Here is a 23,860-nt window from a genome sequence, read left to right on the forward strand (position 1 = left end):
GTGGACGACAGATCATTCGGCGTAAGAATAAAACCCCGTTAAGTTTGAAGCTGCATGTAAGCGTAACTGTACGTCTTTGTTTTGTTTTGTTTGTTTTTCCCGTGCAGACTTGTCTTGTGTTGTCGTCGTACGGCGTCTGGAGTATCGGTGTGGATGTTAACAGCTGTCAGGGATGTGATTTTTGTTTTCTCTCTCCATCTCCTGCTTTTTCCGGCAGTTCAAGTTTGTGGACATTAATCTCATTTCTAATGACAAATTTCCACTTTTCTGTTCTTTATCTTGTTTTATGTCTGTGATCACATCCCTGACGGTCATTCCACGACATCCTTTGTGATCACGCAAACATTCACAGCTGAATTAAATAAATATTGTCATCCCAGATTTTTGGCTCCCAAAACGCTCGACCCCTTAAAGAACTTCCTTTTATTACAACTTTGTAGCTCCAGCCACTTGTTAGTCACTTGAGATCACATTTTACTCACCAAATTCATTGTGCAGATCTCAGAACAGTCGCTAGAAACGGCTGTAAGTTGGTGTTTTGAGAGCTCAGCACTTCTGCAGGAATAGTTTTATATACAAAAGAACTTTGACTGAACAATCAGTCAAATTTTAATTAAAATCACAATGTGCCAGCTGCAATTCTCTAATGACAGGATGCTCACTGTTAAAGGCAGCGTGTGTCATTGAAGGAGGTCATGTCCGACGCATCGTGTTCTGCAGACTTAAGCTCTTGGTTTGGTACAGATCCCTGAAAAAACACACACGCTGATCGTTTTAATGTGTGTCAGTGAAAATGGGAATAATCGTAAAGATGATCATTTCCTCAAATCATATCGTGATCACAGTCTCAGTCAAAATAATGACATTTGTTCAGCATGAATAGAGCAGATGAGCGGAGCTGCATCGCTCAGCCGTTTTTCTTTCAGCTGTGCGTCAGTGTTCACAAAGGAGCTCGTGATGAATGTTGAGCGGTTCGGCTGATTTGTGTCTTCTGTTGCTGTCGAGGCGTCTTCGTCTGTGTGTGCACTCTGACCCGTGAGGAGTGCTGATGGGGGTGGGGGGGTGCGGGTGGGGACTGTAAAAAAAAAAAATAATAATAATTGGAATGGGTGAGGATTTGGGTCCAAAATGACAGTTTGGGGATTCTGCAAATTCTAAATTAGTGGAAAAAAAATGTCATCACCTTGACTTAAAACTAGCATTAAAGGCTGCACTGCCCCTAATATCTACCGTGCGTAGCTAAACTGAATTGGATCTCTTAATTTGCTGCACTAACGTAGACTCACCCGCGCGTCAGGTGATTTCAGCCAAACTTAATGATGACCTCAGCAGAATTTGTCGTAGTCAGCTGAGGGTGAAGTTACAGCAGTATTTCCTCTGCAACGTGGATGGAAAACAGTGGCATCGAGCCTCGAAAATTGACTCTCAAATTCATTTTTTTAGTTCGTTTCAAAGTAGCTGGAGGTAAAAGGTGCCACAGCGTTTCCTCTATATGACGATAGGAAGGAGTGTTAATACAGTGACTCTAAAGTGGCTCACACAAATGTTGGTTCAGTCGATCCCTCGTACTTTAAATTCAGTTTATCCTGCAGTCAGTTTTATTTCAGCTCGGTCTTCTCTGCACTCGTTGGTACCTCGGTGGTCCGGCCTCTCCCAAAACAATCTTCAGCCCCAGGTTCCAGTGAGTTACAGGATTTTGTAATAACCTCAAAGCAGACTCCCAGTTTGGGATGTCTGTTCATTTTCCTCCCTCACTGTCCATGATTTCCTTTCCGTGCCATTAGAATAACGTTCAGTGACGATCGGATGGTTTTTTCATTCATAGTTCATCTTTGTTGCTTTTTTCTTTTCTTTCCTTACGAAACACACGAAGAGGCACAAAGTATCTGAACAACTTGTGTTAATCACTCTACTGTCCTCTACTGTTGTAATGTGGAAATACATGCAGGGGTTCTAAAATTCAATAAATTGAACTTGAATTTATGCCGACTGGTGTCTCTTTTTATTCACTGTTTCAGTATTTTATACATTGTCAGATGATTCAAAGAGGATGTGGCACTGTCCAATGTTTTTGTCATCTTAATGCTGGATTATCAAGCTCCAGGTAATTTAATTGTGTATTTGTTTAGTAATTGGTAGCATCAGAGTCTACAGTAGCACTGAATGCACACTTCTGCTTTAGGTTGAATGAATTTAAGTCACTTTGGGGGAAAAAGCTGCTAATGTAAAGGATCAGCTGAGCCCTGAGTTATGTTTTCTTGTGGCCCTGTGTCGGCATGTTCCTGAAAACCTCAACATATTTTACTACAGTGCATACATGATGGCTGTGCATAAATAATGTGACTAATTGATAAACAGAAGACCTGGGGCTGTGTCATATCCAGCATGGGATTACTGTTGATTTCTGGGTAGTACTGAAGCTGTCATCAGTATGCATAGAAAAAGGTACCAAATACATATTATTGATATTGATCAATCTACTTCTGTGTCTACTACCTGTGTCTTATTTCATTTGGGACTATTGTTGGCTTCCACTCCTCCACATCCTTTCGCCTCCTGCCACACCGGTCCCTGCTCTGCAGCATGATTGGACAGGAGGTGACAGGTGGGGCTCCTGAACAGTTATGTGCAGAATTTATAGGAGGAGCCAAGATGGGGTGAGTCGGTGGGCTCAGGACAGGTGAGCAGGACCTGGCTGCACACTTTCATACTTGTGTGTTTGTACTGTTCAAATGTTGTGAGTATGCCATGTTTCAGTGTGAAAGCTGCACAGTTTTTACACGAGGCTTCAGGTTTGTGACTCCTGAGCGGAGCTGCTGCGTCAGCTTCAAATGCAATAAACTGTGTTTTTGGGAGCTTTGTGCCTTCGCCTCAGGACCCTCAGGCTGCCGTTTGACCTTGACGCTACTTGTTCATGACATTTCACTACACCCGCTCTGCTGCCTGCCGATGACGCCATCAGCTCTCCTCCAATCGGTAACCCGAGGATATAAAATCCCGCCCCTCTGCAACTCTTGCATCTCGATTAGCAAATAGTGTTTGAGTGTGGGCGTGATGTAATCGACATAAAGTCACGCCTTCGATTCTTCGCGTACAATAAATGATTGTCAGGTGTTTCTGCCAATCGCTTCTTAACGGCCACGGTCATCATCCAATCAGAATCTGTTTTGAGAAAATAGGCGGGCCTTAGCGGCATTCGCATCTTCTTCCTTGGTGCCACTGAATTCAACTTCCGGCTGCATCGTCCTCTGAAAATCACAACGTGAGTAGCTAACGTTACATATGTGTTTTAAATAACAAGAGCTTTTCCTGGAAATATTATCACCACGTTAGCACCGTATTAGTTTTTTCTGCTGTTACTATGTGACAAAATGGTCTCTCTTTTCCTCCACCAGCGGCAGCTGTGTGTTTTAAGGCAGTCAGCTGCTTAACAAGCTAGCAAGCAGCCAGTAACCGCTGCAGTAAACGGCTAACGAGCTAGCATAGCTAACTTTTCATACTGGCTTGTAGATGAGGCAGGTTTCATTCAAAGCATGAAAAAGCAACAGCTAATAAAGAAAGTAGTTCGCGGTGGCTGTTTTCTTATTCATTTACATTACATAATATTATTGTTTATTAATATTAGCACGCGTTTCTTACGTGCCGCTGCTGTAACTTGATGAATGAGCCTGAGCTGAGTGAAAGGTTAAAGGGGCACTCCAGCCATTGAACTCATGAAGCTCAGATTACTCATCAAGGTAAGCGTTAATCAGCCAGTTGTTTTATATCTTCTGTTGCTCTGGACGAAGTTTTGACTCTGGTGATGTCATCAGGGTTTGTTGCTCTTGTTGCATATGTTTTATATGTTAAATGGGAATCAACCAACAGAATTTTTTTCTAACAGTTTGGTTATATCTGACGTTACTTTTAACAATATAGAAGTGCTTTTCTCCTTAATCAGTCATACAGGCTAATTAAACCATAAATTAACGGATATAATGCTTTACTCTCAGAGCGCAGTGTTTAACCCTAAGGTGGTCAGCCCTGCAGGCATACAGCTGTCTGCAGTTGTCAGGTTCTTCTCTCCCATCTGTGTCATGGATGCTGCACTGTAGACCATTTATAACTCTACTTTTTAACTGAAGGTCTGCATTACAGATTGGACATGAAGAATCTGAAACACATGGGTTTTAACAAGCATGAGAGCTCTGTTGAAAGACCATAGCATTGCATCATGGGAAATGTAGGATCCAGAATATTTGTGGCTGGACCCATACGGGATATCTTTACCTCTGCTTCCTCCTCTTGCAGATCTCTCCATCTTTTGATGGTCTGGCTGGTCTTGGTTATAACCCAGTCAGTCATTCATCCTCTCTTGCTTTATCCTTTAATTTCTCTCTGCCAGAATGGGCAGTGCTTTGGCTGCCAGCTCCCCCAACCCTCCACCGCCAGCCTCTGCTGGTGCCGCCGCCATCCCGGGGTTGACGGTGCCGCCGGGCTTTGGGATGCCTCCGGTTTCCTCAGTTATATCCCCCACCGATGCAGCCTCAGGACAGCAGCAGGAGGCAGAAAACCCTTTGCCGAACCCGGGTGCGTTTGATGAGTGCCATCGCAAGTGCAAAGGTAAGTGGAGACAATTGAGGAAGATTGAAGAATGTAAGAAATGTTACTCTTGAATATAGGTTTAATAAAACAGGAGTGGGTAGAAGTAGAAATGTGATCTGTGGAGCTCTGAACATGTCCTTGGTACAGGCACTTTAAAGGTGTGCTTTCCTGTGTCTTACCTTCTTAGAGGTTTTCCCGATGCAGATGGAAGGCGTCCGGCTTGTTGTCAACAAGGGCCTGAGCAACCACTTCCAGGTCAGTCTGCTGTGGATCAGAGCAAAGAGAGCGAGCTGCAGATGTGTCAAAGGTGCATTTTTAACTGTGTCCTTTCAAACTCTCTTTAAGGTCAATCACACTGTGATGCTGAGCACCATGGGAGAGTCCTCCTACAGGTTTGGTGCTACATACGTTGGAGCAAAGCAGATGGGTCCGGCTGAGGTACGCTGCAGTAAAGCGAATCCCATCTGTAAGACGACTTATTGTCTTTATAGATGAACCACGTTATAAATGCTTTGCTCTTTTTGCTCAGTTTTTTCCCGTCATGGTGGGAGACATGGACAGCACTGGCAGCCTTAACGCCCAGATCATCCACCAGATCACCAGCAGAATACGATCCAAAGTGGCCTTCCAGGTAAAGATCCCACATTTCTCTGAAAATATTTTGGTATCACCACAACAGTCAGTTGTGTTATAATGTTTGTATCTGTCATGTCCTCAGACACAGCAGAACAAGTTTGTGAACTGGCAAGGTGATGCTGAGATCAGGGGAGAAGATTTCACTGCAACAGTAACACTTGGAAACCCAGATGTCCTCCTCGGCTCTGGTAGGTCTTCAGTCATTCATGGATCCAGTCTGCAGTCATGTGACCGTTTCGTCAGCCAAAGACTAAAATCACTTTCTATCCTTAAACGATCCTGAACACCTCTTGTTGTCCTCCTGTCAGGCATTGTTGTCACACACTACCTCCAGTCCATAACGCCGTCTCTGGCTCTGGGAGGGGAGCTGGTTTACCACCGCAGGCCAGGAGAGGAAGGCACAGTGATGTCTTTAGTGGGCAGATACACAGGTGAGACTCAGGTCATTGTAAGCGCGTCGTCTGGATCCACTTCGCCTGTGCACAATGAGGCAATAATACTGAATAAACTTCCTCTGTACAGGCAGCAACTACATCGCCACGTTGACGCTCGGCTCGGCGGGCGCTCATGCTTCATACTATCACAAAGCCAACGAGCAGGTAAGTTTGTTGCCTTTTTGTCAGAATCGACTAGAATAGGATGTAAACGGTGCAGTGAAGCCAATAATTAGATGAAATGTAAATGCTCCCTGCTGTGTTTTCATGTTTGTGGAGTCTTGCTGTGCTTTTTGAATTTTCCATATATCTGCATCCATCAGCGTCTAACTGTCTGCTGCTCTGAACAGTTGCAGGTCGGCGTGGAGTTTGAGGCGAGCTCCCGCATGCAAGACACCAGCGTGTCGTTCGGCTACCAGCTAGATGTGCCTAAAGCCAATTTACAGTTTAAAGGTACGCTGTGTATAAACCCCTGTGAATCCTGCGTAGGGAGCTGTGAGTCTTTACGTTTTAACCTGGCAAATATGAATGTTATAGATGTAAAATGCAGAGGAAAATGGAAAAAGTTAGCTGTGAAGTTGATGTGTTTAACAGCAGGTGATTTTGAGCCTGATTGTGTTTATGCATCCAGCCAAGACAGTTGTCACACAGTAAAGCAAAAAAGCAGATTTCCTAAAATGTTGTACTGGTCCCTCATTTACAGATGATAAACAGGACAGCACACAGGCGTACATATCTGCAGAAATTTGATGTTTTTATCAGTTTTTATGAAGTGTCACGTGTCCTTTTTTACATTTAAACCCATCTCATATTCTACCTGCTCCTCTCTCAGGTTCACTAGACAGTAACTGGATAGTTGGTGCGACGTTAGAAAAGAAGCTGCTGCCGCTGCCGCTCTCTCTGGTCCTCTGCACCTTCCTCAACCACCGCAAGAACAAGTTCCAGTGCGGGTTCGGCGTCACCATCGGTTAGACTGAGCGGCGGGTTATCGACCCGCAGACGGACAGACTCACTATGGACGAACAGACCATGCCATGTACATGTCCCATCAACTCAATCTGTCACCCGATTCGGCCATTGTCATGTTATTGGTTTCCCAGATTGTGCTTCATCAAATGTGCTGACTACGAGGTAATATTGTAAATCCAATGCATTTAATCCTGTAAGATGAACCACCTGATTGATCAGAAGTTTAACTCATAACGCGATCGGTCAGGAATTCTTTGACTGCGGACTCTCGACACAAACCAACAGACGAGACATTGCAGAGCTCTGTTTTTGTCATTGAGTTCAGTGCCTGTCGCTCCTGTTTAGAATTTTACTCTTGTTTTTTTTTACTGTAAAATCTGTCTTGATGTGCAGTGAATGAATGTCATTTGCTTGTTCAAAGGTGATTTATTGGTTACAGAGAAGTTGAGCAGCTGTCAGGAAGGAGTATACTGTACTGCATGTCACGTTCACAGTCCATCACTTGTTGTGTTGCCTTTTTTATGTTACATATGGAACGGTATATATGAACTGTACATACCTCTTGGAAACTGATAAATACCATTTCTTACAAAAGCTACATGTCTTTGGTCGTTTCCTTTGTCTCTGCTGGAGTGTGAGTTTATATAAATCATAATAAACAAACTTTATTTGTAGCATCTTTCACAACAAATTCAGCTCAAAGTGCTTCAGGACAACATACACGCACCAAGTGCTTCACATAAAATGCACATAAAGACTCAGAATAAAATTAGATGGGGAATAAAACCCTCTCAATATGAAGACATGAGAAACTTTTCCAGTCACAGCAACATGCTGTTAATCCTTCCCACAGTCTGGACTGAAAGGTGTGAAAAACTGTCTTTCATGCTGATTAAGACACCAAAAGACTGAACTTGTTTGTTACATTTTTATTTAATAAAATACACATTGTGTAAAGGTGGATATTTATTTAATAAATACGCATTGGCTGAAGTTAAAATAACTATCTGGGGTCATGTTTACTGGGTCATCTTAGTGAAAGACTCCCACAGAGCCGTCAGCTGCCTCTTCACGTTCTGGGCGTCAGCGTCCAGTTTGGCCCTCAGCTCCTCTCCGTATGGAGCCAGGTTCTGCTGGATCTCCTGGGTTTTCTGGGTCAGCTGGGTCTCGAAGCTCTGGGTCAGGGGGATCATGCTCCTCTGAAACTCCTCCAGGCTCTGATCCATCTTCTCCTTTATCTCCTCGGCGTAGGGAACCATCTGGGCCTGCAGCTTGTTCACGCTCATATCCAGCTGCCCCTTCAGCTCCTGGCTCTTCTGCAGCAGGACGGCCTTCAGGGCCTCGGGGTCCATGGCCTCAGCGTAGGGGGCCGCCTCCTTCTTCAGCTCCTCCACCTGCTTCTGGAGATGCGCCACCATCTCCTCGGCGTAAGGCTGCAGGTTAGTGCTCACGGCGGTCATGTCCTTCTCCAGACGGGCCTTCAGCTGCTCGGCCTCCTGAGCGAACTGAGTCATGAAGTCCTGCGTCAGAGGAGTAACAACGTACTGGTTCACTGTGTCGGCGCTCTGAGAGATCCTGGCACTGAAAGACAGAAAAAAAACTGTTATTAAACTGAAACATGCAGTTTCATCTCTAAAGTCATGAGGCTTGTGTGTCACATGACTCTTACTTCACTTCCTGTCCCAGCTCAGACTCTCTGATCTGCTTCAGGGAGTCCTCAGCAGTGAGTGTCGCCTTAGCGACGTAGTCCCAAAAAGCATCTTTCACCACATCCAGGCTGCTCTTGGGCGGCTCCTGCCACAGCATGTTGGCATTGCAAACTGTGGATAAAACAGCAAATTTGGAGGAAACCAAACATTTATTCAGCGATTGTGGTTTACATGAATCCAACTTTCCTTCATCAGCAAAAACTCACTCACCAGAGAAAACAGCAAGCGCGAGAACCACGAGGACCTTCATGATTGAATTCAACTCTGTTGGATAAAGAAAATAAATGTAGAATTAAAAGAAAAAATGGGTAAAATTTGTGAAAGATGAAAGCGATTTAGTTCTAATAATAAAAGGTGTTACTTTTCAGAGGCAGCTCGTCTCTTCGTTCTGTGTCTGATGTGTGGTTCAGGTGGACGTTCAGAGGTTTTATAGCCATCCTCAAGTGTAAAGTCCTTCTCTGGTTGCCCCGCTGGACGTGTCCTTGTCACTGCTGTCACTCCACGTCATAATTCAAGTGTCATTGCCTTTTTGTGATGCATTTTCTCCGGCGTCTGACCGGGTTACGCTTTGGTTTATACTCCTGTGAGAGCATCATGTGCAGCAGGTTCACGGAAGACAGTGACGACTGAGCAAAAGGGTTTCCAAAGGCTTTGATTGAAGAAGTAATGCGCTCACTTTAATGTGAAAATAACAAATTAATATACAGAAAATAATACCTTAAAGCTGCATTTAAGAGACTTTTCTTTTTGGCTAAAATGGCACATCCAGCAGGTACGGAGCAGCGTTAGCGTCCCACTGGAGTCATGTTTCAGGCCGCCAGACGAACGTCACATTCACTCTCCTTTTAGCTCCATTTTTGGTCTCCACCAACTCCCGAGGGAAACATCTGGCTCTCTAGCTGCCAGATGCTAACTAGTCACTAACTATGTCAGTCTGAACAGTCTCTTGGTGCTGGACAGGTATAAATGAGGTTGATGAGAGCACTGGGACTGAACAAAACAGTAAATTTGAGAGCTGTAGAACCAAAACAATGAGCTGAAAGGTGCTAAAAAGCTCTGTGGAGCTTCATTTAACCTTTCGTCAATTTAAAAATATTCATCATTGCAGCTTGAAGTAAAACTACAGAAATCCTACTGATGTCGTGACTCCACACGTTAGTGACGTCTGCAGTACGTTGTTAATATGCGTTTAAAGGTTGCTTGGGTGGTGTTAGTGTGAACTTGTGGGTTAAAGTTCAGAAAAGTATGATAGCAGTTCTGGAAGCTTCAAGTGTGAAAAATATTAACATTTTCTTAAATGATAAAGGAAACAAAAAGTGTTCCTTGAAGGCCTCATGCAGACAGGTTATCATTTATCATTGAAACGATAGATCGACCTGTGTGCATCTTGTCATAAAACAGCATTGATCTTCTCCTTGTAATTTGTTTCAAGGTCTTTGTGTGCGTCATATGAAAACATGTGGATGCTTATCAGCAGTTTCCCCTGAGAGGAAGACTTTAGCTCCTCCATCCTATCAGGAGAGAATCGCTGTATAAGGAAACACAACATACCTCTGCGAAGGTAATCTGCAGGTCAGATGGATCATCAGGATCAAAGTCCTGCTCACATCTCATTGACCTATAAACACGCGTCTGTCCACAGAAAGTTAAGATCATTGAGGTGAATCATGTGTTTGTTTACTCTGTGCTTCTTCAGTTACAGCAGTCAGCCGAAACAACGCAGTATTTGTACTGCATGTCACAACAGAGTGAAACACCAACAGCCTCATTCTCTTATCTGCTGCTGTTTATGAGTGTTGAAGCTTCGCTGGCATGAAATTTGGTGATGTCCCCCTCAGGGTGAAATGCAATAACTTTGTCAACCTTGTGACTTTTTATCAAACGCCATTATAATATATACATACATACATACATACATACATACACACACACACACACACACACACACACACACACAGTCGCATATACAGAATTTATGGGACATTACATAGACTTACATTAATTTCCTGGAGGGTTACCCTAACCATACCCCCTCTTCATCCTAAAATGTAACAATTTACATTGTGAGGACTTTTTTTTCCCCACAATGCAACAGTGTAAGGAATACATTGTACACACAGACACTGATAAAAGATCTAGAAAGTGTCACATAAAGACAGACATGACAACTATTATCAAATAAAAATCAAACACGTCTTTATAGGTAGAAATCTTGCCCTGACAGCTGATCTAATGACACAAAGAGATAAGGTGTAAAGCAGGTGGAGTTTCATCAGACGGGGTTATCGTCGCCCCTCACAGTTCACCGTTAACGCTGCTGTGATGTGGAAGCAGCGGTGACAGCACGGCACTCTGCGTTTGGACTTTACTCCTGTGCTCCCTCCAGACCACCGGCTGCCTATATATACTGCAGAACACACACTGTGATCAACAGCTCACTGACTGAACGTCCACACAGGTAAGACACCAGGAGGAGGGTTTCCCTGCACAGGTTCTGAGAGATAAATGAAGAATGACCACAAAGAGCTAAATGTGCATGTTCCTTTTCCGCTGCAGTGTCAGTCATGAAGGTCTTCGTGGTGCTCGCCCTCGCCGTTTTTACTGGTGAGGAAGCTTTTGAATTTTGTTGTTGTTAGTGTTCAGTGTTCAGCGTGTGACAATAAATGCTTTCACATCTTTTCTCAGCAGGTTGCAATGCCAACATTGTGTGGCAAAACCAGCCCAAGCAGCAGGTGGACATGGTGAAAGATGCGTTCTGGGACTACGTTGCCAAGGTGACCATGACCGCCGAGGACTCCCTGAAGCAGATCAGACGGTCCCAGCTGGGCAAGGACGTGAAGTAAGAGGACTTCTTAAAGCCCCTGAAACTTCAAGTCTTTAAGTCTTTCTCTGTAACACCAAACGATCCCTGTGACTCACACTAAGAAGCTAAATGAGAAAGTTCTCTGAGGCCTTTAAAAATGAACATTTCCATTCAATTCCTGACTTTTTGTTTTTGTGATTTTCTTCTGGAAGTTTCAGCTGAAGAAAGAACGACAGTTTAACAGGTCTGTGTTTCTGTCTGTGTCTCGGCAGCATCCTCGTCTCCGAGAGCACCGACGCCATCACCAAGCTCACCGACACTCTGCGCACTCAGGTGGCTCCTCTGACCCAGGACCTCATGTCTAAGTTTTCCCAGGAGGCCAAGCGGCTGAAGACCCGCCTGGAGAAAGATCTGACCACCGCGGGGGTCCACCTGCAGCCTTACGCCGAGGAGCTGGTCGCTGACCTCCAGAGGCAGGTGGAGGGGCTGAAGAAGGATGCCGCTCCCTACGCTAACACCATGGACCCCGAGGCCCTGAAGGCCGTCCTGCTGCAGAAGAGCCAGGAGCTGAAGGGGCAGCTGGATAAGAGCGTGAACAGGCTGCAGGCCCAGATGGTTCCCTACGCCGAGGAGATAAAGGAGAAGATGGATCAGAGCCTGGAGGAGTTTCAGAGGAGCATGGTCCCCCTGGCCCAGAGCTTTGAGACCCAGCTGACCCAGAAAACCCAGGAGATCCAGCAGAACCTGGCTCCATACGGAGAGGAGCTGAGGGCCAAACTGGACGCTGACGCCCAGAACATGAAGAGGCAGCTGACGGCTCTGTGGGAGTCTTTCACTAAGATGACCCAGTAAACAGACTCATGTCTACACTCAGTTTGAATTTGTCTGTCATGTCTCATCATCAGGTATCCGTGTTGAATCACGATGGTTTTAATGGGACTCATAAAAAGTGCAATACCTCATTTTCTATGTGTTTATGTTGATGAAAGATGCTCTCACAGGCGTCCTTCTGAATGATGTCAGTATTTCCTCTGTTGTGTTACTGTTTACAACCAGAAGTTTGCATCTGTACAAACAACAATAAATATGTTAAATGTATTTTGTGTTGTGACTGTTTTCGTATTTGAAGGATTTACCTAATTAGAAAAATAGCTATAAATCCAAGAATGTCACTTTTTTATCATCAGACAGATAATCCCAACAATAAAGAGAAGAAACTTCTTCCTCACAAATGAAAAGTTGAATTCATAAGCAGAAAAACACACAATTGCTCCATTCAATAGACTCAGCTACAGGCTGCTAATAGTAGCTGACGTTAGCAAACTTTAAATAGATTTTGCTGCCTTTAACTGACATTTCTGAGTCAGTTTGTTTGACTTCACAGCTCTGCTCCACTTGTGCTGGTGTGAAGATACGTCCTTCCTGCAAAGTTGCCTCTGCAGCAGATAAAACAGGATAAACTGCCCAATGGGGAGGAAGACGTAATGCAGTGCCATGCAGGCGCCGTCCATGCTAGAAAAGGAGTGTTTCATCATAAATGCATCACGACTTTCTGCACTCTGGTGTGCTTTTGGTTTTCCTCGCCCCTTCAAATGAACCTTTACTAATTCTGTCGATAGCAAATCATCCAACACAGAAAGTCTGTGCAAAATAAAAAGAGGGTCAAGAAACAAAGAGCAGCAGCCAAAATTGGAACAGCTGCATCTCCAAGAATCACGTGTATTAAAAACCAATTTGAAAAATATTGTATATTATAATAATCATTTTCCCACTATAACGTCTTCCTGATGTTGATGCTCCTGTGTTAACAAAGAGTCTTTTTCTGGCTCGCAGCATAAAAACTGGCAGCATAAAGAATGACTTCATTGTCAGACCAAAGTGTTTTGGCTTGTGGCCTTCCTCAGGGTTGTGTGAGTGGATGAGGATGAGGATGAGGATGAGGATGAGGATGAGGATGACCCCTCCTCTTGCCAAAAAGTCTTGAAATAGCTGCAGCTGCACGAAAAATAATAAAACCAGAAATAAAATCATAATAATAATTTTCTTATTATTTAAATGACCTTTAGAGATCTGAAGAGGTCAAATTAGAGTATTTTGTGAGGAAGAAATATGCTTTTATTCTGCTTTTATATCCTGTTTATCATCTCACGTCTGTTTTTGACCCGGTGACCCAGTGAGGGAGTAAGAAAGCATTGAACTTGTGCATATTCATGCACTGAAAGCACATGTTGCCACAAATCTCCTTCTATGGGCACGTCTGTTTATGTTCTTATCAGCAGCAGCAGCAGCAGCAGCAGCAGTGATCTGGTTTTATGAACAGTTTCTACACTGATACCGTGCACCGATTACCCCGATCTGTACAGAATGCAGTTAATTGGAAAGTGTCCCATCTTATAAAAGCCGTATAAATGCAGGCAGCGGTTGTTAAAGCAGACTATGAACCTGACCAACCGGACAGTGATATGATACAGAATGACCTTTGGCCTTTTCGCTGTCGCGCTATCAATGCCGCTGTGGCTGTGACAGAAGAGGGAGTGCGAAATTCAGAGTCCCATGAGCAGAAAGAAGACAGTTTAATTCAGGGGTCTGTCCTGAACTGTTATTTCTGATATCAAACTGTTCCACTCGTCAATCAGAGGCTTTAACCTCGTCTAGACTCTGATCAGATATTTTGGGTGTTCCTAATTACCGCCCTGTGTTTGCATGTGTACTTTCAGTGTGCGACGTGGAGCCAAAACAACACACACAGCAATAAAAGGTGACAACAACGCAGTTCATGTTGGGAACTTCGGACGCAGGTCAGCAATCTTCCAGACATTTGTTGGATCGCATCCACGCCACCTGAACTGTATAAATAGTGAGTGAGGAGCTCAGTCGATCTCACAGACGTCACAGATCAGGATCGTTGAGGTAAGTCACAACATTTCTATCAGTCTTTACCAGCTCATTGCTCCCTGGTGATGGCTGTGTTAGGGATTTGTTTGTAACTGTGTCAAATAATGTGAAATGTTTATGTTCGTCTTTGATTTTAAAGCAGTGGATAACAGCTCACATTCATCACTCAAGAAGACAAATGTGTCAACAATTCAAACATGATCAGACTTAAATGTTATATATCTGAGCTGAAAAAGATTCATTAATGTTCAACACGTGAAGCGCTTTTCTATGTGTAAGTTCACTGTTAGAGTGACTGAAACCTGTCTGTCACTGCTGAGATGGTTTTAACTGGTTTGTCATCTGATGCTCCAGGTGTCCTTACTTCTGGTCATCATGAAGGTCTTTGCAGTAATCCTTGTGCTGGCTGTCTTCTCAGGTGAGTTCAAAACGTCTTCTCAATGGCACAAAAAACATAGAAATTTTAAATTATTGTTTAAAATCTACAATAATTTTTATTCTGCATAACAGAAGTATGGGAGAAGAAAATGAATAAACACTTAACACTTAAAAGTATAAAGGAAGAACAGCCAAAAACAGCAAGAAAGAAAGAAAGAAAGAAAGAAAGAAAGAAAGAAAGAAAGAAAGAAAGAAAGAAAGAAAGAAAGAAAGAAAGAAAGAAGCACCTTGAGATTTCTGCTTCCGTCCAGGCAAAGATCACCAACCTGCTGCTTCTTTGGGAGCTTTTATTTTGAAAGTACAGCATCCTCAGGTCTCTCACACTAATAATAATAATAATAATAATAATAATAATAATAATAATAATAATAATAATAATAATAATAATAATAATATACAGGCACTCAGTGTCCATGTGGTCCAAATACCCAGGTCCCAGGTTTTACAAAGTGTCTTGTCCTTCAGAGCTGAAGAGAATAAAAGGACACTTGTTATGTTCAGAGACGGCGTTTCATCTGTCATCAGATATCCAAACATCCTCCACCCTGTTTTTTTTCCCATGTAAAAGCTTTAAAAGTAAGTGTTTGGGATGTTTGTCTCCATCCAAACAGGCTGCCAAGCGAGAAGTCTGTTTCAGGATGAGTGGAAGAGCCGCTGGGAAGTCACCGTCGACAACTTTCAGGATTATTTCACTGACCTGAACTCGAAGGCGGACGAAGTGGTGAGCCGCATGAGGAGCTCCCAGATCAGCAGAGAGCTGGAGTGAGTTCATGTGTGTCACACCGATTTAACGTCAGGGAAACCTCTGACATTTCACCTTTAGTCCAGTGAAGGATCGTCTAAACTCCAAAAGTGAGGCTGAATCACATGAGATTATCACATTTTCATTCATCTGTACACAGTTTATTTGCCATTTAGACCCATAAAAAAATCTTAGGTCACATTTATTGCAGGACAGAGGAGATTAAGATTAAAGTGCATAATAAACTGATAACTGATGGTATATAATAATTAAACACTGACAAGGAGTACTTTGACTTTTGGTACTTTCGGTCCCTTTTGCTGATATGATACCTGCAGGACTTTCACTCCTGATGGAGTATTTTGCTGCGACTGTCACTGTCAGTAAATGATCCTCATGCTTCTTGAAGCTCTGTTGTCGGACTGTTGGGCTGAAGAGCTTCAACATGATGCTGTCAGACATGCGTTTGGTTACACAACACACAGTCTGAGTGTGAGGAGGTTTGTCAGCACAGGCGAGCAAAGGGCTGCTGATTGACACCTGCAGCGCGACCTGCTCTCAAGTCCACTTTTCAGGTGTCTTATTTTGGACTTCTGTTGGTTTAGTCTCAGCCACCCTCAGACTTTCAGTTCAGATCCTCTGATTCTTGCTCCTGTAGATCGATCTTTGTCTGTGACTTGACAAAGCTTTATTTGTACGTTTTTAAAGGAAATCATCTTGAATGAGAGCTTTATGTTCAGTCTTGCCACCTTTGGCTCCTGTATGCTTCACAAAAACACCCAAAAACATGCTCAAACTCATCTTCCTCATCCCACTGACAGCACCCTGATCCAGGACAGCATGGCTGAGCTGGCCATGTACAAAGACGACCTGTACACCAAGCTGGCCCCCTACGCCCAGGAGGCCGCCGAGCGTCTGTCCAAAGACCTGCAGAAGATGACCAACAAACTTTGCGAGCACATGAGCGAGGCCAGGGAGCAGATAGTGAAGTACAGCGAGGAGCTGCAGACCATGATGGAGCAGAACGCCGACGACGTCAGGGGGAGGATCTCCGCTTACACCCGCAAGATGAAGAAACGCCTCAGCAAGGACACACAGGAGATCAAGAGGTGAGCGAAAGCCACCGCAGCAGAGAGGATGATGGGAAACTCGGGCCAGTGTCTCTGACTTCTGCTAACTGAACTCATGAGAACTTTAAATTGTTTTATCTGAGAAAAAAATCAGAAAAGTTTCAATTTTCCTCTTTTTCAGTCAATGTTTTACAACATTTCTTAACTACAGACCATAAATGTGTCCATCTTGATAAAAGCTGGAATGGAAATGAATCAAAGACTTTATCGTTGTGTCTCTGATTGTCTGATGCACTGTTTTACTGTTTTATAGCTTTAGTTTTTATTTAGGTAATTTAGAGATCTACTTTCACTTTGACATTCTTTTTTTTTTCTGTAAATCAGTTTTTTTCTACTTTGATTCAGTGTTGTAAGACAGTAAAACATGAACAGATTTTAATTTATATCAGACTTACGACTACGAGGAGGCTACAATCATGTCCTCTGTACTGATCCTGGTTAAACATATTATTATTTGGGGATTTTTAATGAGTTAAGGGGGAGTTAATTTTTGTCTAAATATCTTTAAATTGTGGTTGATGTTTTTACTCTTCTCTCAGACAAGTTGCAGACTACTTTGAGGACCTTCAGGCCCGCACTTCAGACAACATAGAGGAGATGAGGACGCGTTTCGACCCTTATTTTGCTCAGGTGCGCAACAACGCCCAGGCCAAGATCACCACCCTGCAGGATCTGCTGAGGTCGCAGATGGAGACCATGAAGGACAAGATTGAGACCAGCGCTGACGACATGAAGGAGAGGTTCCAGAACACCGCTGAGGACATGAAGGAGAGGTTCCAGACCAGCGCTGAGAACTGGAGGGAGAGGTTCCAGACCAAGGCTGAGGACATGAAGGAGAAGTGGCAGAACAGCATTGAAGACATGCGCTCCATCATGGAGGACAAGGTGGAGGAGGCGAAGGACTGGTTTCAGTCTTTTGTCTCCATGTTCAATGGCAACATGTAAACCCTGTAATCAAACATCTGGACTATCTGCTTATCCTTCACTCTCTGTATCCAAACCTCCTGAAATGAGTAAAGATACTCAGATTTAAAAGGGGAAGTCTGTGTTTTATCACAAATGTCCACCACTGTCCGCATGTGTCTCTGAATCAATAAAAACAAGCTGCTCACATCTGTAGAAAATCAAAATGTTCCTTTATTCTGGTGTCTGAAAGTCCTCTGGTCTAAACCGCCTCCAGTGTTTGCACATGTCAAAGATTCAAAGCAGCAGCTGGAAGATCTGAAAACATCACTTCTGGAGATGAATGTGAAAATTGTTTTATTTCTCTACAAACTAAAACTGATGCAATTAGAATAATTTCAAACACACTGTGATGTGTGTGTGAAACCGCCTGCTGTCGTTTGGATGAACTCAGCTAGTTCATATCATCATCATCATCATCATCATCATCATCATCATCACCATCTGTCATATGAATATGACTTTACTTCTCTGTGATCATTTCAAAGTAAAAGCAGCAGAAAATATTACAAAAACAAAACAAAGTTAAGGAAATAATCAAGGAGCTACTTAAATGACATAAATCATTGCTGACTATGCCACATGCTTATTAGATAGAAATATATAATTCAGTAGAACAATAGAAAGAACATTTCAATGGCTGCTGTCACATCAGAGTTCAACTCCCATTCGCAAATCATGTAAATGATGTCATGTCAATAAATCAATCTGTGGTTTAAAGTTTATTGTTTTGACCTGATACGTTCCAGTTTTACAAACCCACAAACCGTTTTTACAATATTGTCATAGCACCACAATTAACTATTTGCTCATGAAAATCCACATGAAATCGTCCTTTTTCATTTTCATTTTAGAAAACTTTGTCATACTTCTTTATCTTTCACACTGAGGAGACTAGCTTGCAGAGACGGCACGTGAAGCTACGGCACGGTGAAACCACACTTTATCTACACGTCATTTCCGCATCCAATCACATTTCTTCGTGAATCTTTTTAAGCCAATCACAGAAGCCGATCTACTGAGGCATATTTAGGTTGTCGCCGTTCAGTGTTGTCATCTCTAAACCATGTCCATCATGTACAAAGCCGAGAATTTCATATTTTATCTTGACTGTTGAATCCCGTCACGATGAGTAACCCCTGCAGAGAAGTCATCACTCTTCAGCTGGGACATTATTCAAACTTTGTGGGGACTCACTGGTGGAATTTGCAGGTGAGGAACGCCGTAGCGTGTAGCGTAAAGCTAGCTAGCTAGCGTTAGCTTTGCGTGTGTTGTCAAACTTTTGAGACCTCAGTCCGTCTCTGCCTGAGCTGTGGTGATGGCTAATGATAGCACCACCATGAATGTGCGTTTTATGGTCATTTTAACAAACCGAGGACATGCTATAAAAGCAAGTTAGCGCACAGGAGCTACAACATAAAGATAGCTTTAGCCACCAGGATTTATGATGCTAAAGCTGCTAATTATGAAGTGTCGTGTCAGCAGTCTGAATGAGATGAGACAAACACATTTTTCGTAGACATAAATTAGTGAGATTGTCCATTAGAATCCATTCACAGGATAGCTTAAAGTAGGTTTAGATACATACGCACATTAGCCACTGTTTAAATGATGGAGATGTTGATCTGGTCTCTCATATGGACACAGTCACAGTGAAGCAGTCGCTGGCAACGAGATTCTTGTCCTTCAAACAATGTGGACAGAAGAAAATCACACAATAAAGTAAGAAAAAGAAGCTTAAATATGCAGAAGTGTAAATATAGGAATAATATATATGTTTAAGGAATAAAATGGAACAATATAGGTAATATCCTGAAGTATGCTGGTGTACAGTTGTGATGCAGACGGGTTGTGCAGTAATGCAGTGGATGTATATGCTTAATGAGATCTGGTTATGGACAGGTAAGAACAGGGTGTACAGGTGATGCACATGAATATATACTGTGATGGTTCCTGTGTACGGTGTAGTTGTACAAAAGAAGTTGTTTATTCTATAATGCGCATAAAATTGGGCATCCAGCCCACATGACCGTGTAAAGACACAGTTACCATCGCAGTGGTGAAACATTTGTCAGAAAACAATATACCTTGATTTAACTTTACATTGCAAACATAGAACTGTCCCTTCTGTCCAAAGCTCAAAGCTGTAAACAAACAACATGCTCGATATGTTGAAGGAGGTTTGATGATGTGTTGGATTAGCAGAGTGATGCAGGTGCTTATCAGTCTTATTGGTCTGCTAGTTGAGAGTTGTCTTCAGATTTGACATTTGATGATAACTCTCTCATTTGCAGGATGCGGCTTTATCGTACGATCCGGAGACGCCACCAGGGGACGTCCAGAGCGATGTCGTCTTTCGCGAAGGACAGACTCTGGGCGGCCAGGTCACGCACACACCTCGCCTCATCGCCATGGATCTCAAAGGTAACATCTCCTGTGACGTGCTTTTTGTGTGCTGGTTTAATGACTTTATTAGTGAGTTTATATTTGTCATTTATTGTCATGCAGTAACCACGCGCAGGATGTGTGCTGCGTTCACTCTGCTCTGCTCTCACTTTATAACAGGAAGTCTTCGGACTCTACGGCAGGAGGGACGTCTGTATGACCCCGGCAAAGACACCTCTGCTGTCACATGGTGTGTAAGAGAGTAGTCTGTGTGTGTACAGTGCTGCCTGTGTGTTTACAGACATGATTTGGCATAATCAAGTACTGTTCAACAACAACAGTCCTCACATGGTCCTGCATTGACGGACATATTGGATTCCTTTCTTTCTTATTGAAGAGTCTTTGCACTTGAGGATTCTTTGTCGTCGTGATGTTAAAATGTGCTCCGTCTCTCAGGGAGGGAAGCCTCATGATGCACAAAGAAAGTCCTCCAGCGATGAACTCCTTCCTTGAAGATCTGGACAAGTTGGACGTGAGTTTTTATGGTGGAACGCAGCATCTCCCATCAGTCTTGTCTTGAGACGGTGATGCCAAGTGTTTTGTAATAATGCTGAGTCACATCTGTCTTTTCACTGCTCTGTGGAGAGTTTTGATTTTGGTATGATTATATATTTTCTGTTCTGTGGAGGTCAAGTGCTTTGTCCTCACAGCTGTTTTTGTCTCCAGAAAGGGGAGATCTTGGCTGAAGCAGATTTTTACTCCAGGTCCCAGCCCCAGTGTTCGGGTAAGAAAAACCTCGGCAAACCTTTTGAACTCTGCACGATAAACAAGATTTTGTCTCCAGCGCAGCAGCGACCGCTCTGAAAACTCTCCCACCAGCAGGTGCAGTGAGGGTGGACACTGTGAACAGCCAGCTGGCTCGAGTCCAGAAGGCCTACAGGCTGGAGGGCAGCGTGAAGGTGTGGTCTGACTTCCTCAGGATCCACCTGCACCCTCGCACCATCTCTGTCATCCACCAGTACAACCACGATGGGTAAAGTGCACAAACTGGAGAAAATGAGGGAAAGCTTTGGGAGTTGATTTCATGATAGTTTTTCTCCTGGTAAAGAAACGTAAAGCTTGAGTTATTGATAAACAGTACGTCAGTATTAAACTATTCCAAACGCCTCCTGCACAGACAGCTCAGTACCTGCTTTTCTCCAGTAGATGGCAGATGTTCTGCAGATATGTGCCTCAATCACAGACTTCTCTTTGTGGGCTTTACTTTGACTTTCACAGCTGTTTAAAAGTTTCTCCTTATTTAAGCCGTTTAAATGGTGGATTTTCTTGTGTTAGATTTAGTGGGTTAAGTGTGGATCAGCAACTTTACATTTGTGTATGTGTGGGTGTGCAGGGAGGCCCACCGTCTGGAGGCCTTTGGCCAGGGGGAGGCTCTCCTGCAGGGCTCGTTGCTCGAGGAGCTGGAGGACAAACTGCACTTCTTTGTGGAGGAGTGTGATTATCTTCAGGTAAGTCATCACAGTAAATGATTACTTTGTGCTGCATTGTATTGAAAAGATGTAGCATTTCAGTTTATCAGTGGATGGGTTAAAATTTGTTTCCTAACAGCCTCTTCACACATCTCCTTTTCTTCTTTTGTTCCTCTCTCACTCTCTCTCTCTCTCTCTCTCTCTCTCTCTCAGGGTTTCCAGGTTCTGTGTGACCTGGCTGATGGCTTCGTTGGCCTGGGGTCAAAGGTCACAGAGATGCTGCAGGACTCTTACGGTGGAAGAGGCATCCTAACCTGGGGGTTAGCACCTGTCAGTCACCCAAATTCAGTGAGTCAAACCTCAGTCTGCTCAGTATCTCTGTGGCTTTTTTTTATCTTATTGCTCTGTGTAAAAGCAGACGTTTTGTAAAGGGACTTCTGTATGTTTTCTTTCTGTTCACTAGACTCCAGTGAAGGACCTCTACCACCAATTAAACTGCACATTAGGGACAGTCCACCTGGCCAGTAACAGCTCCTTCTTCTGCCCGTTGACCCTGCGTGGAGGACTAGGCAGGCGACCCTCCTCCCCCACAGCGTTCCCCTACCTAACTTATGATGTGAGCTTTTTTTCCCTTTATCACCGTATTATCGTTAGACTAATATGTGGTGATCAGCAGCTTCCACTGCATCAAGTATATGCTCTCAAGACCTTTTCATGGCCTTATTTTGAAATTTTAATTGACTTTGTTGTAATTAGATTGAAATTAAATGCATAAATTCAAGTAACATGATGATAATGAATGGGAATAAAAAGAAGGGTAACACTGTCTGCCTGCACCACACTGTTAAGACTTCTAAAACTGCATCAGAATCAATTTTCTTTTGGATTTTTAGACATGATGGACATTTGAAGACTCAGAGGTGCAGTTATTTGTGTGAATAAATGTAAACTTCCACTGACTGACTCTGTCACTGTCCTTCCTGTGGGCCAGCCCTCGCTGTGGTACCACAGCAGCTCCGTCCTGGCTTTGGCCCTGGATGCCCTCACCTTGTCTTACAGGATGAGGAACAACAGCGTCCCCATGTGGCAGGTGGCAGACACACTGGCTGTGTCTGGGAGAAAGGTGAGTGCAGGTTAGCCCTCCTCGTCTGTTTGACATGCTCTGTGGAGGAGACTCTGAGCTTACGGTGAATGTAAATTCTAGGTGGTGGCTGCTTATGGTGCCGTCCCCTTTCCCATGATGCACGGCAGCTCTCTCCCTGATGCCCTGAGTGCCTGCGCAGATGCGTTGCCATGGAAACCTCTATCAGCTTGCCCTGAAGCCGGTGATGGTCGATGCTACGGCCAGTGGGCGTCACTCAAAGGCTTTGAGGGCCAGAGACTGATCAGGTCAGAATATAGGAATAAATTAGAGCTCAATACTTTGTAAAACGATTAGTATTTTTACACAAATCTGTCATGTTTTGGTCTCTCAATCAGCTCTCTGGCTCCAGGGACCAAACCACCCACTCCTCTGCACAGCCTCCACAGTGGTGAAGACGTCCTGGCCGCCTACATCAGATCTTTCTATCCCACAGCGCCTCTGTGAGTCCCCACGCCGTCACATGCTGTGAACTGACAAATCATCGCACTTGCCTATCTTCACAGTAAATGAGATATTTTAACCCAACTCTTCTCTCGCAGCGCTCTGCAGTTGGCGTCTTCTCCCAGTAAGCTGACGCCTCCTTTCCCTCAGATATTCAGTCAGTCTCTCGGCGCTCAGGGTTTCCTGCAGAGCCAGCCTCCCCCGCCTGGCAGTGAGTGCTTTTACTTTACTCCTATCTGCCTTTTTCTCCCGGTCTCATTTTTGTAGCTTCGATGGTTTTATAAACTATTCTGTCTGTCTCTGCAGCCCCGGCCCCTGTTGTCTCCTCTGTGCCCGTCCTGACGTCCCTCCAGTCGGGTCCTGCACTCGGCCCGTGGCTGTCCGAGCTGCACTGTGCCACCAGCGCTCTCGACATCCGCCGCGTGGCCCCCAGCTTCCTCTCCCAGGGCCCCGAAATATCCGACTACAAGGAGGCCCTGGAGCAGCTGCGCCTTCTGGCCCGGTGTTACCGTGACGACAGCGGCGGGGTGACGCGCTCTTCCTCAGAAGAGGATGACGATGACTGACAGTGGCTGTCTTAGGCTGATGACTGCTGACCTGGCATCAGCCTGTCTGCTCTGTTTACCAACATGCATGCACTCGCACACACAGAGAGGTGAAGAGGAGCTGAGCCTCAGTTTGAAGGACCAGAGAGCAGAGAAAGGAGACGCAGACTGAGCTGCAGGACACTGATGAGGGAAGATTAAACCCCCAGAGGAACGTGTAGTATTGAGGAAGGTGATGGATGTAGCATCATCAGACTGTACTTACATTTCTGCAAATGACTGTTTATCTGTAAGTGTTTTATACCAAGTGTTCACTATAAAATGACTGTATTTACGTAAAGAGACGCAGTTATCACACCTCTGTTTTGGGCACAGCTTCATCTGACCATTAATTCACTTGAAAGAGTAGCACAGATTTTGACAAAGTGCACTTTAACGTTTTCTCATCATACTGGAAAGAGCTGATCTCATCACCACAGTGAGCAGCTGCCAGAAAACCCTAAATGTCAGTTTTGTATTAAACAATTTAAACACAGCAACAAGCGCTTTGTGCTTTTGCTTTATGGTTTGCAA

General features: G+C 44.0%; 5 protein-coding genes across 6 annotated transcripts; 4 read left to right on the top strand and 1 right to left on the bottom strand.

Moving 5' to 3' along the window:
- The first annotated feature begins 3,195 nt into the window (after nucleotides 1–3,195).
- On the top strand, nucleotides 3,196–7,222 carry tomm40l (translocase of outer mitochondrial membrane 40 homolog, like). Its single transcript, XM_070984633.1, has 10 exons — nucleotides 3,196–3,262; nucleotides 4,385–4,602; nucleotides 4,772–4,839; nucleotides 4,930–5,022; nucleotides 5,114–5,215; nucleotides 5,303–5,408; nucleotides 5,529–5,651; nucleotides 5,743–5,819; nucleotides 6,005–6,107; nucleotides 6,487–7,222. The coding sequence occupies exons 2-10, from the start codon at nucleotides 4,386–4,388 to the stop codon at nucleotides 6,624–6,626; spliced, it is 1,029 nt and encodes a 342-aa protein (XP_070840734.1). The 5' UTR covers nucleotides 3,196–3,262; nucleotide 4,385; the 3' UTR covers nucleotides 6,627–7,222.
- A 420-nt stretch (nucleotides 7,223–7,642) lies between these two features.
- On the bottom strand, nucleotides 7,643–8,582 carry LOC139346179 (apolipoprotein A-IV-like). Its single transcript, XM_070985126.1, has 3 exons — nucleotides 8,543–8,582; nucleotides 8,293–8,443; nucleotides 7,643–8,204 (listed from the first exon to the last, which is right to left on the bottom strand). Exons 1-3 carry the CDS (start codon nucleotides 8,580–8,582, stop codon nucleotides 7,643–7,645), a joined length of 753 nt encoding a protein of 250 aa, XP_070841227.1.
- A 2,314-nt stretch (nucleotides 8,583–10,896) lies between these two features.
- On the top strand, nucleotides 10,897–11,987 carry LOC139345989 (apolipoprotein A-IV-like). The gene is made up of 3 exons (XM_070984896.1): nucleotides 10,897–10,936; nucleotides 11,021–11,171; nucleotides 11,408–11,987. The coding sequence occupies exons 1-3, from the start codon at nucleotides 10,897–10,899 to the stop codon at nucleotides 11,985–11,987; spliced, it is 771 nt and encodes a 256-aa protein (XP_070840997.1).
- Nucleotides 11,988–14,405: 2,418 nt separating this feature from the next.
- Nucleotides 14,406–17,285, top strand: apoea (apolipoprotein Ea). The gene is made up of 5 exons (XM_070984895.1): nucleotides 14,406–14,448; nucleotides 15,080–15,230; nucleotides 16,032–16,319; nucleotides 16,880–17,102; nucleotides 17,202–17,285. The coding sequence occupies exons 1-5, from the start codon at nucleotides 14,406–14,408 to the stop codon at nucleotides 17,283–17,285; spliced, it is 789 nt and encodes a 262-aa protein (XP_070840996.1).
- A 1,040-nt stretch (nucleotides 17,286–18,325) lies between these two features.
- Nucleotides 18,326–23,824, top strand: msto1 (misato mitochondrial distribution and morphology regulator 1). Of its 2 annotated transcripts, none has more exons than XM_070984271.1 (14): nucleotides 18,326–18,515; nucleotides 19,598–19,727; nucleotides 19,869–19,938; nucleotides 20,145–20,220; nucleotides 20,415–20,472; nucleotides 20,568–20,721; nucleotides 21,082–21,196; nucleotides 21,371–21,505; nucleotides 21,621–21,773; nucleotides 22,149–22,280; nucleotides 22,362–22,546; nucleotides 22,637–22,741; nucleotides 22,841–22,953; nucleotides 23,049–23,824. In XM_070984271.1, exons 1-14 carry the CDS (start codon nucleotides 18,432–18,434, stop codon nucleotides 23,306–23,308), a joined length of 1,770 nt encoding a protein of 589 aa, XP_070840372.1. In that variant the 5' UTR covers nucleotides 18,326–18,431; the 3' UTR covers nucleotides 23,309–23,824. The 2 variants fall into 2 exon arrangements, with proteins under 2 accessions (XP_070840372.1, XP_070840373.1); XM_070984272.1 differs by having other exon boundaries at nucleotides 20,571–20,721; nucleotides 23,049–23,815.
- Nucleotides 23,825–23,860: the final 36 nt, after the last annotated feature.

This window comes from Chaetodon trifascialis, chromosome 17 (assembly GCF_039877785.1).
Source record: "Chaetodon trifascialis isolate fChaTrf1 chromosome 17, fChaTrf1.hap1, whole genome shotgun sequence".
Lineage (NCBI taxonomy): Eukaryota > Metazoa > Chordata > Actinopteri > Chaetodontiformes > Chaetodontidae > Chaetodon > Chaetodon trifascialis.

Excerpts from the sequence above, each read along its gene's own strand:
- tomm40l (XM_070984633.1), top strand. The coding sequence starts at position 4,386 with ATGGGCAGTGCTTTGGCTGCCAGCTCCCCCAACCCTCCACCGCCAGCC. Across the intron at positions 5,023-5,113 it reads AGCAGATGGGTCCGGCTGAG|TTTTTTCCCGTCATGGTGGG; the intron begins GTACGCTGCAGT and ends CTTTTTGCTCAG. Across the intron at positions 5,216-5,302 it reads GATCCAAAGTGGCCTTCCAG|ACACAGCAGAACAAGTTTGT; the intron begins GTAAAGATCCCA and ends TCATGTCCTCAG.
- LOC139346179 (XM_070985126.1), bottom strand. The coding sequence starts at position 8,582 with ATGAAGGTCCTCGTGGTTCTCGCGCTTGCTGTTTTCTCTG. Across the intron at positions 8,444-8,542 it reads CGCGCTTGCTGTTTTCTCTG|TTTGCAATGCCAACATGCTG; the intron begins GTGAGTGAGTTT and ends TTTTATCCACAG. Across the intron at positions 8,205-8,292 it reads GAGCTGGGACAGGAAGTGAA|TGCCAGGATCTCTCAGAGCG; the intron begins GTAAGAGTCATG and ends TCTGTCTTTCAG.
- LOC139345989 (XM_070984896.1), top strand. The coding sequence starts at position 10,897 with ATGAAGGTCTTCGTGGTGCTCGCCCTCGCCGTTTTTACTG. Across the intron at positions 10,937-11,020 it reads CGCCCTCGCCGTTTTTACTG|GTTGCAATGCCAACATTGTG; the intron begins GTGAGGAAGCTT and ends TTTTCTCAGCAG. Across the intron at positions 11,172-11,407 it reads CAGCTGGGCAAGGACGTGAA|CATCCTCGTCTCCGAGAGCA; the intron begins GTAAGAGGACTT and ends GTGTCTCGGCAG.
- apoea (XM_070984895.1), top strand. The coding sequence starts at position 14,406 with ATGAAGGTCTTTGCAGTAATCCTTGTGCTGGCTGTCTTCTCAG. Across the intron at positions 15,231-16,031 it reads CAGATCAGCAGAGAGCTGGA|CACCCTGATCCAGGACAGCA; the intron begins GTGAGTTCATGT and ends TCCCACTGACAG. Across the intron at positions 16,320-16,879 it reads GACACACAGGAGATCAAGAG|ACAAGTTGCAGACTACTTTG; the intron begins GTGAGCGAAAGC and ends CTCTTCTCTCAG.
- msto1 (XM_070984271.1), top strand. The coding sequence starts at position 18,432 with ATGAGTAACCCCTGCAGAGAAGTCATCACTCTTCAGCTGGGACATTAT. Across the intron at positions 21,197-21,370 it reads AGGAGTGTGATTATCTTCAG|GGTTTCCAGGTTCTGTGTGA; the intron begins GTAAGTCATCAC and ends TCTCTCTCTCAG. Across the intron at positions 22,954-23,048 it reads CCAGCCTCCCCCGCCTGGCA|CCCCGGCCCCTGTTGTCTCC; the intron begins GTGAGTGCTTTT and ends CTGTCTCTGCAG.